An 18,371-nucleotide genomic window follows, 5' to 3' on the forward strand; every position below is an offset into this window, starting at 1 on the left:
TATATATATATATATTATTGCAAATTTTATAAATAGATATTGAATTTATTTAAAGCTAATGCATTAACCAAAAGAGAAACTTATATAAGAGAGTCTGAATTCATTCAAAGTTTGAAATATTTTTCATTAGAAAAATATGTTGTAAAAACACAATTGAATGGTTATAAATTTATTTCTAAATAAATAAAAGGAAAAGTTTTAATGAATAAAGTGATTAATAATGTACATATTGAAATGAATTTACCTGATCATAATTTTACAGGTCCAGGAACTAAAATTAATGGGTAAAACAAGTTAAATCCAGAGTTAAAATATAAAGAATGGTCAAAAACCTATTAATAGAGTAGATGGAGCTGCATGTAAACATGTTTGTTAAAATGTTTTTTATTTTTTTTATATATATATATTTTTTTTGTAAGGATGCAAAAATTAGAAATGATGTGTGCAATAAAAATATGGCAGAGGAATTTGATTTCACTAAATTTCATTCTGTGAAGTAGTATAAGTTGAAAAATTTAGTTTTTAGACAATGACTTATAAATTTGTTTTTCTAATAAATTAGTGAATCTGCTATTGGAAATCAAGCTGAGATTGTTTATCTCTAAATATTTAAACATATTAAAAAAAAATATTCAAAAAAAATATTTTTTTGATACAAAAGACTTGGATCACTTTTTAAAGCAGAGATACACATCAAGAATTAGTTTTTTGTAAAAAATTAAAACTAAAATTAAAACTAGTTTTTACAGTTGAAGCGAATAAAATGTTTTTAAAATTTTTAGATTTTATGTACTTTAAAATTTAAATTATAAATATTTTATGAAAGTTTTAATTTTAAATTATAAATATTTTTTAAAAAAATATGTGATTACAATAATATTCCTAATAATGTTAAGTTATGCTGTCCTGAAAAATGTAAAATTTTAGCTGAATTTTTTATGGTCTTATAACCGAAAGGTACAGTATTAAAATCTTCTAAAATTTTTCTCTTATTGAATACAAACATGTATTTTTTTCATTTTATTTACTTAAATGTATCTGGCGCATTGAATTCTCAATATTTTTGAAATCGCTTTTTGTCAGTTTTTTATAATTTAATTCATTGCATAATAAAAAACGTACATTATCGTAATTTTTAATTTGAATATTACTCCTCTTTTTCGAAATTGTTTCGTCATTTACTATTTTTAGATGCTTACCTCCTTTTGGCAATTTAATCTTATTAAAATCAAACCTACTTTGCGTGATATCTAATTATTTATATTCAATGTTATTACAGTCAAACGCCGCTATAGTGAACTTTCAAGGGACCAAAATTTCAGTTCACTGTATCTGTTACGCAGGCAGTTTAACTAATAGTTCCCAAACTCCTCCCTTTTGTTACACATTATTCAAATAAATGACTGAAAAATATTATATTGTAGCAAAAAATGTGTTATTTTTTATTACTCTTCGTCTTGCGTACAAAAAAAAAAAACAAAAAACAAAAAAAAAAACAATCAGTAATCTTTAGCTGATGAGCAATCCTCAACATCAGATATGGAAACACTTCCTGACTCTCTGATAATTTTTCCTGAATTTCTGTAATTCCGCTTTTTAAACCTGTCTAACCTACTATTCGAGCATATAAAAGTAGTCGCACAAAATCGCTTTGCAAATTCATAGACATTTGTCCTGCTGAACCACTTCAATAATGTTTCTTCAACAGCCTTGTGATCTGCTTTTACTTTTTTTCTGCCATCTAAATTTTTTTCATGAGCAGAAATTGTTAATTGCCTATTTTTCCATATGTTACAAACTGTAGATTTGGATAGTTTATATTCCCTGCAAATATCAGCTTGGTTACATCTATTTTCAACTTTTCTGATTACCGTATATTCCGGCGTATAACGCGCACTTTTAATACAAAAAATAACATTGGAATTTACGGGTGCGCGGTATACGCCGAATATAAAAAATTATAGATTTAAAAAATTTAAATATGGAAAAATACTTTTATTTTAAAGAAATAACATATACCTTTATATACTTTATTGATTTTCGTTATTACATAAATAGTTCATTATATTCGTCTTCCGTTATTTCTTCAGGCACGTCATCACAATCTGTTTCGTCTTCATCATCTGTGTTATCCTCATCCATAAATAAACAGTCATCTTCTGATCCGTCCAGATTATTTGAAATGCTGCATTTTTTGAATGATTTTCTAACCATCTGGGCCTTAATTTCATCCCATGCTTTTAATATCCATTCGCACACTGTTTCCAAACTTGCACCGCGCATATGTCCTCCTTTCGTAAAGGTTTTCTCGCCCTCCAACATCCAAGTGTTCCACTGTTTATTAAAATTGGCTTTAAATGGTTTGTTTAAGCAGACGTCCAATGGCTGAACTAATGGTCCCAATCCGCCCGGAATAACTGCCATATCGGTGTTACATTCTTTCAAAAATTTTTTTGTATTGTCTGTAAGGTGGGACCTAAACATGTCCCACACTAAAAGGCTTTCTGGTTTTCTTACGCAACCAGGATGGATTTGCCAGACATTTTTTACCCACAATTTAACACCATTTTCGTCCATCTCGCCTTTTTCGTGGACATGAACAAAAATACCTTTTGGAAAATTACATTTGGGAAAAGTTTTTCTCTTAAAAATAACCATTGGTTTTAGTTTCGTTCCATCCGCTAAGCAAGAAAAGGCTACGGTGAAATGAGATTTCTCATGTCCGTTGTTGTTACATTGACAGATTTTACTCCCTTTAAATCAATTGTTTTATTACCGATCATGTCAAGCATGACTGGGGTCTCATCCATATTTCCTATTTAATTCCTTTTTTTTAAATATTCCATTTTAAATATTACTTTTTTTTCCGCAGTTCTATATATTTTTGAAAACTTCAAAATTTGCTATCCAAGTCTTTTGGTAGTTTTTGTGATACTTTGGTTTTTTCACGTAGAACTAAATTTTTTCGAGCCATTAAATCGGCTACACCAACTCACAGTAGCCTTGAAATTTTCACTTTCGTGTGGATTTATCTTTGCCCATTTTAGAGCAAACAAGCGAACACAGTTTCTTGTTACAATCAAGCCGTTCTGCCGATTTTCCAAAACCCAGTTTTCTACATTGTCCTCTAACGCCGGCCATTTTGTTAGTCCTGTATGTAATGAACACTTATCCTTGGGCATGTCCATTATTTTCTCTTCATTTTTCTTCCATTCACGCACCGAGCTTTCCCCAATACCAAAATTTCTCGCCGCAGCTCGATTTCCATTTTCTTTCTCAAATTGAATTACTTTGCATTTAAATCCAGTGCTGTGTTTGCTTCGTTTGATAGGAGCCATGTTTACTACTAAAATCTACACTGAATTCTTAAAGCTTACAATGTTTACTTTTCAAAAGCAGGGCATCAAATGGTGCGATTGGCAGAAGAGGAATTACGTTTTCTCTCCTGATTTGTGGTATGCTTTTGAGACATACACAATAGACAGCATTCCAGATACCCCTCCCCCCTTACTTCTGGAATGTGGGGAACAACATTCTTGCACACACCTGCACTGCTGAATACAACAATTTCTTTTCTCAGAATCATATTATTACTCTTTCAACTCTACTCTCACATACATGTCAAATTCAGTTCTTTTATTTTTGCAAAAGATAGGGAAAAAAACTTTTTATTTACGATCTTGAAAGACGAGATATTGCACATGTACAATCCAAATTTTTGTGCGCGTTATACGAAGAGTATGTCTTGAAATTAAAAAAAAGTCATTAGAAATTACGGGTGTGCGTTATACGCCGGGACGCGTTATGCGTCGGAATATACGTTATGCCCATTTTATCATCAATAGAGAGCGTTTTACGTTTACTGCTCGCCATAGTTAAATTTGAGTCACTTGGTTGCAGGTTTCTTTTTAACTGAACTGACAGCAAAAAGGTGCTGAAATGAGAGCCTTATAAACACAGATTAGTGTCCAACCCTTTGACCAATAATGAATAATTGCTCATTCCCTCTGACAGAAAATGCATATCGATCCCACTAACACTTTACAAGTGCATCATCTGCCTGGATTGGAAACATCTGCTTGGTTTGTTTAGGGATGGGAAAGTGAGATAAAGAAGCAAACAAGAAAAAATGCTTATTGCTACATTCCCCTCTATAGATGGTTTTAAACATCGGTATATGTATTTATTTTGAAGTAGAAATTTCAAAATTATTACAAAAAAATGAAGGAAAAAAACTGTTGAAGACAGAAAAAAGTTCATTATATCCGACATCCTCTCTTTTTTGGTTCACTACATCCACAAAAAATAACGTTATACGTGTATAGCAAGGCATGGGGCCGAACATTTCGTTCACTATACCCGGGAGTTCACTATAAAACATATTCACTATAGCAGGGTTTAACTGTATTTAATATTTCTCAATAATCTTCCAAAGCTTTCGTAGACATTAATTTTGGATGAAAAGGTTTATCTAATGATGGATTGTCTACTAATAATATCTTCCTTTCCATCAATATTTCCAATAGCTTTTCTAAATAAGTATTTTAAAGTATTATAGTTCTGTTCCAGTCTATTTGGATTAAATTGTTTAGTTTTGCAATACTTTTGATGTACTTTATATTTTTTGATATATTGACATTTTATTTGAATGATTTCATAATCTGGAATAAAAAACTGTTCAAGATTTACTTCTGTTTTAATTTTTTGTGTGGATATTTTATTTGTAAACGCATTGTCAGATAATTTTTTATTAGAAGAATAAAATATTTTCTTTATTTTATTTCGCTTCATTGGTTTGTTCAACAATATTTTCTTTTTTTCTTTCAAATAATTTTATACCTGTAAATTTAATAAATCAGCTGAAATATATTTATATGTTATTTTTATGTTTTTTGCCATTAATTTAATCAAGTCAACTTTTTTACTTCCTCTTTTTACTTTTATATTTAGTTCTTTCAAAGCAGTTTTTGAATTTAATAGATTTTCCATTTATAAGGAAAATTTTTTTAAATACTGTTATCCTTATAAAAATAAAAATGCTGATGGAACAGAAACAAATTTAAAATTAAGTGTTATGAAAATATCTTCTAAAATGTCTTTGTTTGTGTGCATAAGTATATTGTTCACTACGTTCACAATCAAATTTTGTATTTTTTTTATTTCAGATTTGAATTTTTTACAGATTTGAATTTTTTACAGATTTTGTAGATATTTTACCTTTCAAATGATTATTATTAATTTGCTTTCATTTTGTCATTTCATACAAAAAGACTCTCCATTTATTAGAAACATTTTTTATAAATATTTATAACATGTTCTCTTATAAATGGGAAAAAGACACACACTATAATCTTAAAATTTAAAGATTTGAAACCTGGGATACATGATCTGATATCATTGACAAAAATAAATACTAAATTTAATGATTGCGCAGTTGTAAAATTAAAAGTTCACAATGAAGAAAGAGAATATTTTTTTTTAAAAAACAACATGGAGAACTTTCTGACAAAGCCATTAATGAAATTAATTAAATTGGCCATATTATTTTTGATAATGAAGGTTTGATTGATGGAAAATATGAACATACTTTAATGGGTATGTGTATAAAAGAATTTATTGTTTTGTTAATTCATTGTATTTCACTATTCAATTTATCTAGTCTCATGAAACCTAAAAATGATTTAATATTTTATTCCCTAAAATTGCAATAAAATAAGGATTTTTACATAAAAATTCAAAACTGTAAAAAATTTGTATTTTTTTACAGTTTTTAAAAATTGTCTTAATTTTGATTGAAATTTTTTTTTTAGTATCGGTTTTTGAGTTTTTTTTTTAAAAATTGATAACTACTTTTTAATGTCTGTGAAACCACATGAAAAAAAGTATAAAACTGTTTAAGAAACATATTTCTGATGTTTTTGGGTATGAAGTTTAAAACTAAAAATGCACTATAGTATAGGAAATATACTACTAGGAGGTACAGATCATTCATAATAATTATTATTGATTTTTTTTTTTAAAGAAATTATTTCAAAGGTTCTGTACACAATGTTTTTTTTTATTCCGTTATTATAAGTTAGAATAAAAATTGTGTAAACATTAACAACACCACAATGATTTGGATTTGTAAAAAGGGATTTAAACTGATTTGTAAAGCATTAAATAGATTTCTGTTGCAAAATAACAAGTAAATTTGTAGTCGGTAGTTATTTTGTTGTCCATTTCAAATTTAGATGTTTTAAAGTAGCCGTTTTTCTCTATAGTTTGATTTGGCGCATACATAAAGGGTGTTGTAGTTTCATTTTGAGTTGATTTTTTTTAAAGAAAATCAAGCAATACATTAAAAAAAAAAATTTGTTCAGATTTTGGAAGTGGTCCATATTGTGTAAGATTTTATGTTTCTAACTCTTTAGTGAATTCAGGCTCCACCAAACATGCTTTTTTCACAGAGTTCTACCTCCTGCTGATGCCTCTTAAACTTTTCATAATTTCAGAGAGTTTGCTCACTATTATGAGAAATCAGTGATTTCTTTGGATTTTCTGCATCAGATTTTAAATTTAAAAAAAATGTAAAATTTCAAATAATCATAAAATTTTAACATTGTGAAGAATGTTAAAAAAGGGATTAATTTTTAGTTCCATTTGGCAAATATTTGTAATAGTTTATGGGTAAATTAAAAGAATTTTTTTTTTTTTGCTTTGTTATGAAAATTTTTGATTTATTTCTATTTTTCAATTACCAATTTAAATCTCGACGCATTATTTTCTTGTGCATGCATTAGCTGATTGCAAAGGCTTTGCAAGTATAAAATTTTTGCCTTCAAGTGTATTAAGCTTTTAAAATATAAATGGACAAAATAAATATAATTCTACAAATTTTTATTGTCTATTTAATTTAAAAATTCCACATAGTAATATAAAGTAGGATATATATAATAGGATATACATAATATAAAAATAATAACTAAAATGTGCATTTTATATATCTTGATATTTGTTATGATTGCTAAATAGTATTATAAACATAATTGGTTTAATAGCTTATAGGTTAAAAGTTTTTTTTTCTTTTTCCAAATTGATATTAAGTAAATTGCTTATTTACTAAAAATGACGAAAAAAAATGTCTAAAAATAATCTTCCAGATGTCTAAAAATAATCTTTTAAGGTCAGCTTATGACTTAGATTTACAATTGCATTTTTAAGAATTATATGAATACATTGTTGACAGGGAGTCATTTTCCTTAAAATTTAAAATATATTCTTTCCTTATCTATTTTTAAAAATCAAAGATAGATGATTACTAAAGTTCAAATAATGTTATATTAAACTAAGTTGCTTTAAACGACATTTTAATTTTACTATTTTTTAATTTTATTATTATTTTATTTAATATAGTTTTTTTTTAAAGTTTTTATTTAAAAATTTTACTATTTTGTTCAAAATGTTTAATGTTCCTTGTTTATTGATTTGACTGCATTTAATCTTTGTGATTATGTACAACATTTTATACCCTGTTGTTTTTTTTCTCTTTTAAAGTCTTCCAATGTTCACAGTCTTACGGCGTTTCACCATTTTAATGACATTGTTAGGAGAATACTTCATTCTAAAGTAAGTGTTTTTAATAGTATTTTGGATTTTCCAATGTTTGTTTATTACAATTAGGCATGCCAGACCTAAAATAAATTTTTGTTTGATATATTTATTTTTAATAAGGGTTTTCTATGTTAGATTGTTACTCTGTTGTGTGTTTTTCTGTTTTTTTTTTAAATAATCTTCTTTCTTTTTCCTTTTAAAAAATATTTTATTCTTATTTAGAAATGAAATCATTACCTTTCAAGAATTGCAAACTTAAATTTTTGATTTTTATTGGTTTATTATTTTTACATTAAGAAGGTGATTATTTAAATAATTATTTGTTCCTTTTTTAAAGTTTTTAACCTTTCACATTCTCTAGCTTGCTAGTGAAAAGTGAGAAAGTTGTAATTGTTACTTTTTATGTATTATTAATTTTTTTTTGAAAAATCTTTCTTTTCTGTTTTTAAAAAAATCTTTTATCTTTCCTAATAAAGGAAAACTAAATATTTACTCTATGAGGACTGAAAACGTATGATTCTCCTCTTTTTATTATTTATTTTTACAGTATTAGGTGATGTTTTGAATTACTTTTGTTTCTCTATTTGTAAGCATATAAGAATTAACGCTATTCTATTTCCACCTGTTGAAATGTGGAAAACTTGTAGCTGATACTTTGTCAAGTGTTTTTCGATACTTTTCTGAATACAATACATAAACAACTGTCTCTTTCTTTAAAAAATATTTTATTTTTAGAAAGAATTCTAAATAGAATGTTTACCTTATAAGAATTGAAATTTTTAATTTTGTTCTTGTACTGTTTATTTTTTACAAAGACAAGTCATGAAATTTTAGCTTTGCAATTTCTTACAAAACAAATAGTGGTCATATAATAGAAAAGTCTTATGTAATTGAAAATAAATTATTTATGAAGAATTTTGAGTATTGTTACAAGACAAGTTTTGCTGCTTTAGCTACACATAAGCAATTTCTTATTTTGCTATTATAACATAAAAACATAAAAATAAAATCTTATTTTTTTTATACTTGAAAATAGTTAACAGATTTGAAGATTTGCAACTTTTTGTAGTTTCTTTTGTTGCTAAATTTAGAAAATGAAACTGAGTTACCATACTCTTTTTGTACAAAAGATAAATTTGCTTTTCTAATTTAATTATTTCTGCTTTAATTACTTATTATTAATTTGTGGAATTCATTAGGCAAACTAATAATGTTTTTAAAAGACATAGTAAAAATCTATTTTTAAACATGTTCAAAACAAGTGTTTTAAACAAACTATTTTAAAAGTAAAAACCCAGCTCTTATAGTAGTTTTATTTTCAACAGCACTTTCCATTATGCTTTTGCATTAATAATTCATATTATTATCAGACTTTTTCTTATTGCTTCAATAATGCTCCTTTATTAGATTTGGATAATTTAAGCCCCAAAAACTTTTTTAGAAGTGTTTTGAAATTTCGTATTAAATTTTTGAAATAATATTTTCTTGTGTTCATAGCTGTCTCTTTGTTGGTGCACATCAATTAATTGTTATTTTTTAGAATTATTGTAATGATGAAAATAATAGTTTTTATACTAATTTTTGAAATGCTTTTTAGAAATTTATGATATTAATTATTTATCTCATATTTTTTTTTGTATAATTGAAAAATGTACCAATGATATTTTGAATTTTAATAGTGTTCACCAGAAGCTTCCCATCGTATTAACAGTCCTTGCTATGGTAGGAGGTGCCATTATAGCTGCAGCGTAAGTAACTTTCACCCTCTTATTGGTCTTTATCTTATTTGTTTTTAAAGTTCAAAGAGTATGTCGGGCTTATGCAATCTATGATATATATCCGTGGTAGTAAATATAAAGCAAAACTAAGAATGTATAAATTTCTCCTTTAATTTGCTATTGCAGCCTTTTTAACACACAAGAGTTAGGTTTAAAATTAATTAATTTATTTTTGCATTATTTTTTACTCTGTCTACTTAAATTCAAGAACATTTGTTTATAAAATAATTACTATGCTAAGTGAGTAAAACTGATACATTTCTTCTTCATTCTAAATAAGTAACTGTAAAAACATTTCTTTGTCAATTAATAATTTTGCTGATATATAAATTAATAATGATAAATGCCCTTAACATATAAAATAATATATGCAAAATTCGACATTTTGACTTAATAATTTAAAGAACATTTGTTTGCGAACTAAGGAGTGTGCTAAATGAATAAAATTGATACATTTTCTCTGCATAAAATTGTTGTAACAGTCTTTTCTATACACCAGGGTTAAATTTTAAAATAATTTGTGCATTATTCTCCATTTTAAAATAGTGACCGGGAGATTATTTGCTTGTAAACTAATAATTGTGATACTTGATTATTAATGGCAATAAAATTGATACATTTTCTATTCATTAAAATTCCGTTAAGCCTTTTCTGTTAATAAGAGTTAATTTATAAAATAATTTATGTAATATATTCTATTCTGATCTAGTACCCATGAAAGCTTTTGTTGTAAAATAAATACTATGAATGAATAAAATTGATTTTATAAATACCCTCTAACTTTATTTACATGCTAGTCAAAATTGATGAATGACCTTTTATTTTGCATCAACTAATGTAACTTAAACAGACAGGGGAAAAAAATTATATAGCACTCAAAAAAGATTTCTATTTTCACCATTTAAAGGGTATTTAATATAATAATCTCAATACAATTGTAACTGAACATGCAAATTTTTTAGTTTAAAAATCTCAAGATTAGAAGAATAAATGTGATAAATTTTCTACTTTTACATGTGACAAATTTTCAGACAATGTAATTGGAGACTTTTGAAGAAGGAGACCCTACCTTAAGAAATTAGACTCAATGAAAAAAATCTATTTTTAAATTTTTGTTGTTGTTTTGTTATTAAATATAGTTGAAATGTAAATGAAATGTATAGTTAAAATGTAGATAATGTCATAATTGTTTCACAAATTTTAAATTTTTAAACTAAATTTTTTTAGTATGTCCTATCCAATAAGTAAATAAAAACCTCAGAAAAAATAAACTTTATGTAGAATATATATATATATATATATATATATAATATTCAAGTAGTGTCCTATAAGAGGAAAACTGGTTTTTTTAAAGTTGAAGGGAGAGAAATTAAATATTAATTATGAATTGGTATTTTGAATTAATATTCCCCCTAAACTGTTGTTTCAAAAATTGCACCCGATTTAGGCTACAATAAATTATAGTTAGAACCANTATATATATATATATAGTTATTTAACTGATATTTTATGATTTTGAAATGTAAATAGTAAAATTTTCTATAATGAAAATGTAGATTTAGGCATAACTGCTTTTAAAATTTTAAATTTTATAACTAAATTTCTCATTGCACAAGAAAAAAAAAGGCTAAGTTAAAAAAAATTAAAAATACTTTTGAAAAAATGAGAAAGCCTTCTGAAATTTTTTTTACGAAACTTTAAATCTAAGATAGAAGTAGAAACTTTGTCAAACTTTTTGTGATCCAAATAAAGTTTATTGAATAAAAATTAAAGTGATATCTACATCACTTTCTAAATCTAGGTGAGCAAAATCAGACTCAGATTTAACAATTTTCTTTATACATGTATTATCTCATTGCAGATTTAAGGATCTACTATTAGATTGCACTTAGAATATTATGCTGCTACAAAATTTTATGTTTTAAACTTTTTCTTAAGCTCAGAATATTATCATTCATTTTATTATGTTTTTTAGAGATGATCTTTCATTTGAATTCAAAGGCTATTTGTTTGTTTTGTGCAATGACTTCTTCACTGCTGCCAATAATATTTGTGTCAAAAAAAAGTTGGATGCTAGAGTATGTATTTAAATAGATCATAATGTATTTAGAATTTTCCTCTGTCATGATGCTTAGCATTTTTAAAAAGTGCTTAATGGTGCTTATTTTCGATTTTCGTTTTTTAAAAGCTCTTATAGGTGTTTTTAAAAAGTGCTTAATTTTCCCTTTTCGAAAATGATATACGATGTGATACGAATGATATATAATGAAACGATGATTTTCACATTGTTTTATTCAACGTTCTCACAATTCATTCAACCACAAATTTCAGCGCACCGTCGATCCATAGTGTATGAAAGCGCCAATCATTTTACTTGTTTGATGAAATACTTGCGAGTTCGTTGAGATAATTGCACTCTCGTGTGCAGCTCTGCTGCATTTTGCAAGATACTCTCTATTTCAGGCTTCATTTTCCACCTGTTATATCAGACCTAAGAACCTCTTGATCTTTTTAAAATGGCTAATATAATCAAGAAAAGAGTTCTTTGTCAGAAACTAGTTATTTTATCATGATTATGTAAAGTCTTTGAAAATTTTTTTGAATTTTGTTGATGTATATAATACTTAAAAATATTTTTGATTGTTTTAAAGTAGTTTAAAGATGTTGAAAAATTTGGCTACGCACCCTATCCATGCTATGTGTTGTTTTTTATTTTATCTACTTTTGAAGAGTTATTTAAGAATTTTTTTCTGTAATTTATTTCTTTTAAAACTCAATTTAAATGATTTTATACTTCATTTTTATGAAATTATGTATAAAATAATATTTAAATTTTTTAAAATTCTTGTAATAGAAAAAAAAGAATAGTTTTGATCAAATCAGGCATGCTAATTTCCCCTTAATCTGCAGAATTCTACATATCTCGAGATCATGTGTTTGCAAACATCCACAAACAAAGAATTTATAATTTTGGAGTTGCATGATGCTAAAATTTAAATTTTCAAACTCTCTGTTAGTAAGATGTTAGTTACCCCCTTTCTAGCAACCTCCTTTTTTTTTGTTAGAGCTTTTATTCACAAGCTATATCAAGTTTTTTTTAATGCAGATTTCTATGAGCAAAATGCAACTTTGGATAAACTTTAAGAGTGTGAGACTCAAAAAATTTTAAACAAAAATTCTGAAATGACAGGCTGCAACTAGAATTACTCAATTGCTTGCCAAAAGCCATGTAAAATTTGAAAATCGAAAGATAATTTAATAATTTGTTAATTTAAAGATAATTTGTTTTAAAAGTGTCTTATTTTTTTAAGACTTATATTCTAATAAAATAAAACATGAAAGGCTAAATTTTGATTGGCATAATGTAAGGCAGTATCATAGCATATATAAATGGCATTTTCAGGGCTAGGCGTGAGTTACTTTTCTCACTTAATGCCACTATCTTAAAAAATAGTAACTTTTATTCATTGTTTTTCTCACTGTTTTAAAGGCTTAGTCACTTATCTCACTATCTCATTTCAATAAAAAAAAAGATTTCACATTTCCCTTAACCCGTAATATTACAATCCTCTTGCTCTTGTAAAGAAGGACTATGCATGGGGCATACAAGAGGATTGAATATGTGAAGAAAAATAGAAATTTCCACTTTCAAATCAATTTCTCTTGGAATGCAAGAGAGCCATTCACTGTATCGAGGAATGATTTTAGTCATCATCTATCTATCTGAAGTTTTGTTTTCTTATCTGTTGTGAAGCTGCAGAACATGAAATTTTTTGTATTCCTCCTTGAATCGAACTTCCTTTTCCTGTAGGTTTCTTTAAATGTGCTCAGTAGAGCATAATTTTGCATAATAGAGATTAAGCACTCTTAAAAGTTCTTATTTTTCATTAAAAGTGCATAAAAGAGTGCATTCTTCCCAAGGAAAAACGTAAATAAAATGTTTACTTTTATTACCCATTGGCAAAATGGGTGTTATTTTGGGTTTGATGTTGTGCGCACCTTATTTGGACGTCATCACACTCTTCAAATGTGTTCAATAGTAATAGTAAACAGTGCGCATGCATCGTCATTGCTACTGTTTCATAATTTTTTTAGAATTCTTTTTTTTTCACTTATTATTTAATTTTGTTATGCATTCAGTTGGTGAGTTTATTTGTGAGATATGGGACCAGAGAGATCTCATAAATACTTCTTGAGTTGTGAATATAAGAGAATTTCATAATTTGAACAATATTTTTTGTTTTTATTGTTTTAATTGAGAATCAGAGATTCTAACATACAGTTTAAACTGGATCGTTTTCAATACTAATTCAGGTGAATGTCACAAATAAAGAAGGTAAAAAAAAAATGATTTGATGTTTTTTTTATTGTTTTTGATGTCAGTTGTTATTACGAATGCTGTCAGTCTTTCTATGTGGTTTTACAAATTATGCTGTTTTTTATACAATTTTATGACACACGAATTTTAAATTGGAGAATTTCAAATTGATTCACCATAAATTTACTTGGTTTTATAATCGTTTTAAACAGTCAAATGATTGACAAAGTTCGAATAATTTTTTCTCCCATGGTTTTTAAATCTCCATATTTTAATTAATACAATGTTTATTATGTAGCATGTATTTCAGTAACAGCTATTTGTTAATGATTTATTCGAAAATCGTTCTTGGACGTATTTGATTTCATTGTGATTCCTTACAGTTTTATTTCTAGTGTTTACCTTAGGCTCTCAGGCAAATTTTTATAATTTTTTCAGCCCTTTCCTCGTGGTTTTTTAATGCAATGTATTACTAGCCTTTTTCAACTTAGAGTTAAGTGTTTTTACACACTCGATTCATGGTGATTATGTTGTAAATTAATTGCATGTCACTATGCATTCAATTTTATTTATCTCTTTTTGCCTTGTTTTTCTTGTTGTTTTATCCATTTTGTTCTTTTAAATTGGCCTGCCATTAGAAATAAAAAAAATGAAAAAAAAAAAAAATGTTGTAAATTAATGTTTTCCGACAGTTTTTGCATTAATTTAATTTCATATTAATACAGAGTTATATTTTTGATTAATGCGATGTTGTAATGACAATTTTGCTAATTTATTCAAAACATTTTCACAATTTATTCAAAAGTCACTTTTAACGGTTCTATTGTGATTCCACTTTATATTTTTTATACAAAGATTTTACATATGCATATTTCGAATTCAATCCCTTTAGAACAATGATCACATGTCTCCAGTTTTGCACATATTTCCAATTTTGATATTTTTAATCTAATATTATTATTTTTTATTTCATTAATAACTTTTTGCCACATTCGTTTTGCGCCATTTCTATTGTAAAAGTACTTTTTTTTTGCAATAATTGTTATTTAACGTTTTTTTCAGTTCTTCACCTTGTGTTTAAAAACACATTGTGTTTTGACTCCGGAAGAGAAGCACATCTCAATAAATGTATACTGACTTTACATGATAGCGAAAATATTTTTGTTGTATACTTTCACTGCTTCTTTGATATAATACTTTAAGCCATAACAGCTAAAACCAAACATGAACTTTTTTTTTAGTTGGGAAAAATTAGAAAATATTTATTATGTAATTTTTACAAAAAAAAAATTTCAATAGCGGTAAATTAAAGCAATAAACAGCTACAACAATAAATGTTTCTAAACCAAATTTTTTCCTTTAAGTTGTATATTCTTAAGGTTATTAGGATGTTGCCTGAATATTAACACTGTTTTTAATAAAGCCACTATTTATTACTTTTTAAGGAATATTAGTCACTTTTTTCACTACTTTTTCTACTATGATCTGCACAAAGCCCTGTATTTTTGTTATAATTGCTGATTTGTTACTAAAAAATTTGTAATGTGCCTTGTATTTGCCCCTTTTCTTCAGTTTTCACTGAAGAGTATTGTTATGGAATAACACTAATGTAAGCTTAATTATATAAACTAGTTATTCTACTCAAATTTGGATGAACCAGCAAAATTGTTTTTTAAAGTTTAAAAGTAAACAAATTACTTAACTCTCCAATTTTCTTCTTTTTTTTCCCATTAAATTAGTAGAAAATTAATACCTATTTCATCTAATTTTGTAATGCTCTCTGCCTCAGATTAAGAAGATTTTAAATATATTCAATCTCAAATCAAATTTTTTAATGTTACAGCTTATATTATTCCATATTCAAGAAATATCTATAGTATTTATTTTATGCAAATTGTTTTTATTCTTATTTTATCTGTAAAGGAAAAAAATGCTGATTCAGATTTCAGCGTATTTCTTTTCTTTTTCTTTCTCCCATTTTTTTTTCTTACAAGAAGTAAAAGCTCTTGTTTATTACTTATTTATTAGAGATATTTTTACTTGAAATATTAGAGATTAGAAGTGATTGCAGTTCTACTTTTGAGTTTATTTATTCACAGGATTTATTCTGATCTATTATCATTATTTAGCTATATAGTTCTAATGAAAATCTTTAAAAATTTGGCCTGTTATGTTATATCTTCTAGGATATTGTAATTTTGAGAACAAATGTATTGGCATCAATTTTTGTCTTTTGTCCCATAATTGAATAACCTTTTTTTGGATCAATTCAAATTTAGCATAATTTAGTTCTTCCCTTAATTGAAGATTATTAAAATCTCATTTTTCAGACATTTGCTTGTTTTAATTTTAATGATTGGAAATGAGCCCAGTCTTTCTTAGTTCAGAAAATCAGAATTTTTTTAGTAAGAGTCTTTTTTTTTAAAAAAATTTTAAGACATTTAATGTAATATCTTTCACTTAAACACTTGATGCACTTGCAACTTGCTTTAGTTATTTGTTTATTAGTCATTGATTTCTTATTACAGTTTATAAACATTTCTCAAAAATGTTCATGAATTCTTCTAAATATTTTTTGGAAAAAAAATGATATGATCATGAATTTTTAACACGATTTTTGAAAATGTTGTTGAATTTTTGTTACTTAATAATTTTGCTATTAATGGGAAAAAAAACTGTGAAAAAAATCAGTTTTAAGAACTAGAACTTATTAAAATATTTTTGTTGCTAGCTAATTTGTATCTGAAAGCGCCAATAATTTTACATGTTTGATGAAATACTTGCAAGTGGGAAAAATTCTTGCACTCTCATATACAACTCTTCTGCATTTTGCTGGAGAATCTTAATTTCAGGCTTCATTTTCCTCCCTCTGAAATCGAACCGAACAATATTTCGAATTTTCACTTGTCACAGTGTCGAACTAAATTTTTTTTCTCCAATAGCAAAGGAAAATTTTACTTCTCTTGTTAATTTCCTCGTTGGTCCAGTGCCATCATCTTTGTTACTGGCGAGATATTGATCTTCTTTGAACTTGACTTGGGGATCATTCACTAATTATGTAGTTTCATGTGGTTCCCCAGAGTAGTCAAAAATTACAAAGCTTCAACACCTCAAAATTTCCATCTCCTTTTATTCATTTAATTTAATAAGCATAGGAATTAATTGAATTTTTTATACATGAGATTTTTTACCTGAGGGACCAGCACTAATTGTATAATTTTTTCAAAACTTTTATTGTATTTTATTACTTTTTTTTTACTTATTAGTTTTTTTGTTTTATTTTTACTTTTAAAAGTTTCAGTGCTCTTAATTTATTGTATGAAAAAGCTTAATAATATTTAGAGGCAAGATTTTGAAGAAGTATGAAGTGAGGGACTTTCAATATTTTAAATGCAGCAAAAAGTCTTATGTTATTCAGATTTGTCATTTCAAAAATTCATTGCTTAATGATTTGATTTAAAAACAATTGAAATAAAAAATTCACTTATCTCAGATTTGTTTAATATTATGTGTGTAGGGACTACATTATAATATCTTCTGGCAAAAATGGTTAGCTTCAATATTTATTTACATTTACATTTCAAAATTATTTAATTTTTTTGAAAAATCATTTCATTAAAGTAATACTGAAAGTAACAAATTTTAATAAAAATTTATTAGGGACCATTCACTAATTTACATTTGTAATATGAGTTTATTAAAGTTTTCTTAGTTTGTTTCTTCTTTACTTATCTTTATAAATTCGGCATGATCAATAATATTAATTTTGTTAATGTTCTGCTGATTATGCTTTTATAAATAACTTTCACTGCCTTGAAAAGGACCTACAAATTTTAAAGATAATTAACTGGAGAACCTTGGCTAAGGGAAGAATGTCTGGGCATAGGCTTGTTGAGAAGGCCAAGGCCCATCCTGGGCTGTTGTGCCAATGAGAAGAAGAAGAAATAACTTTAATTTAAATTTAAAAAATACAATCAATAACCTTTTTAAGTAATAGTTAAGTTAAATCTATTTTTGAATTAAAATTTTTAACATAATTAAATAAAGTAATTATTAATTAAAAAAAATGAGCCACTAAGTATTGAATCTATTTAAAATTATGTATAAATTGTTTTTTTGGTTGCCAATATAATCAAGAAAAGAGTTCTTTGACAGTAACTACTTATTTCATCATGATCATGTAAAGTTCTTTGAAAACTATTTTGCATTTTGTTTAGGTAGTTATGAAGAACTTTTAACAATCGGAAGAAATTTTTTTTATTAATACGCATTCTCTAATTATGATATTTTTTTAAAGTGCTTAAATATATTATTTTAATGTTTAAAAGGTGCTTATTTTTTGTTGAAAAATTTGGCTACACACCTTGTATAATAAGTTTGTTATAATGACAACTTTTCTTAATATGTGTTACCTTTATAACTAGTTTTATTTTACTGAGTATTAAATTTACAACACAATCATAGTGCCGAAAAAGTGATGCATATATGTGTCATGATTACATTGAAAAATGATAGTATGATATCTTGTGTTGCACATATTAGATCTGAATATTTAATATTTTTTTTTTTATGAAGGAAATAATGTTTCACTATATTATTCTTTGGAAAAATAATGCACATGAAGGAGGAAGAAAATCCTACAATATTGCAAACATGCTCTATATTCGTGAATACGCCATACC

The 18,371-nt window shown here is 26.2% G+C and overlaps 1 protein-coding gene across 3 annotated transcripts in view; it reads left to right on the plus strand.

Annotated features, from left to right (window-relative positions):
• Nucleotides 1–18,371, plus strand: part of LOC107441639 (nucleotide sugar transporter SLC35D1) — a 43,813-nt gene that overhangs the window by 10,752 nt on the left and 14,690 nt on the right. For all 3 annotated transcript variants that reach the window (XM_016054979.3, XM_043051152.2, XM_043051153.2), the window contains 3 exons: nt 7,537–7,608; nt 9,273–9,341; nt 11,347–11,449. In XM_016054979.3, the coding sequence (XP_015910465.1) occupies nt 7,537–7,608; nt 9,273–9,341; nt 11,347–11,449 (244 nt within the window). The remainder of the gene's footprint in view (nt 1–7,536; nt 7,609–9,272; nt 9,342–11,346; nt 11,450–18,371) is intronic.

The sequence above is a fragment of the Parasteatoda tepidariorum genome, chromosome 1, assembly GCF_043381705.1.
Source record: "Parasteatoda tepidariorum isolate YZ-2023 chromosome 1, CAS_Ptep_4.0, whole genome shotgun sequence".
In the NCBI taxonomy this organism is placed as follows: domain Eukaryota; kingdom Metazoa; phylum Arthropoda; class Arachnida; order Araneae; family Theridiidae; genus Parasteatoda; species Parasteatoda tepidariorum.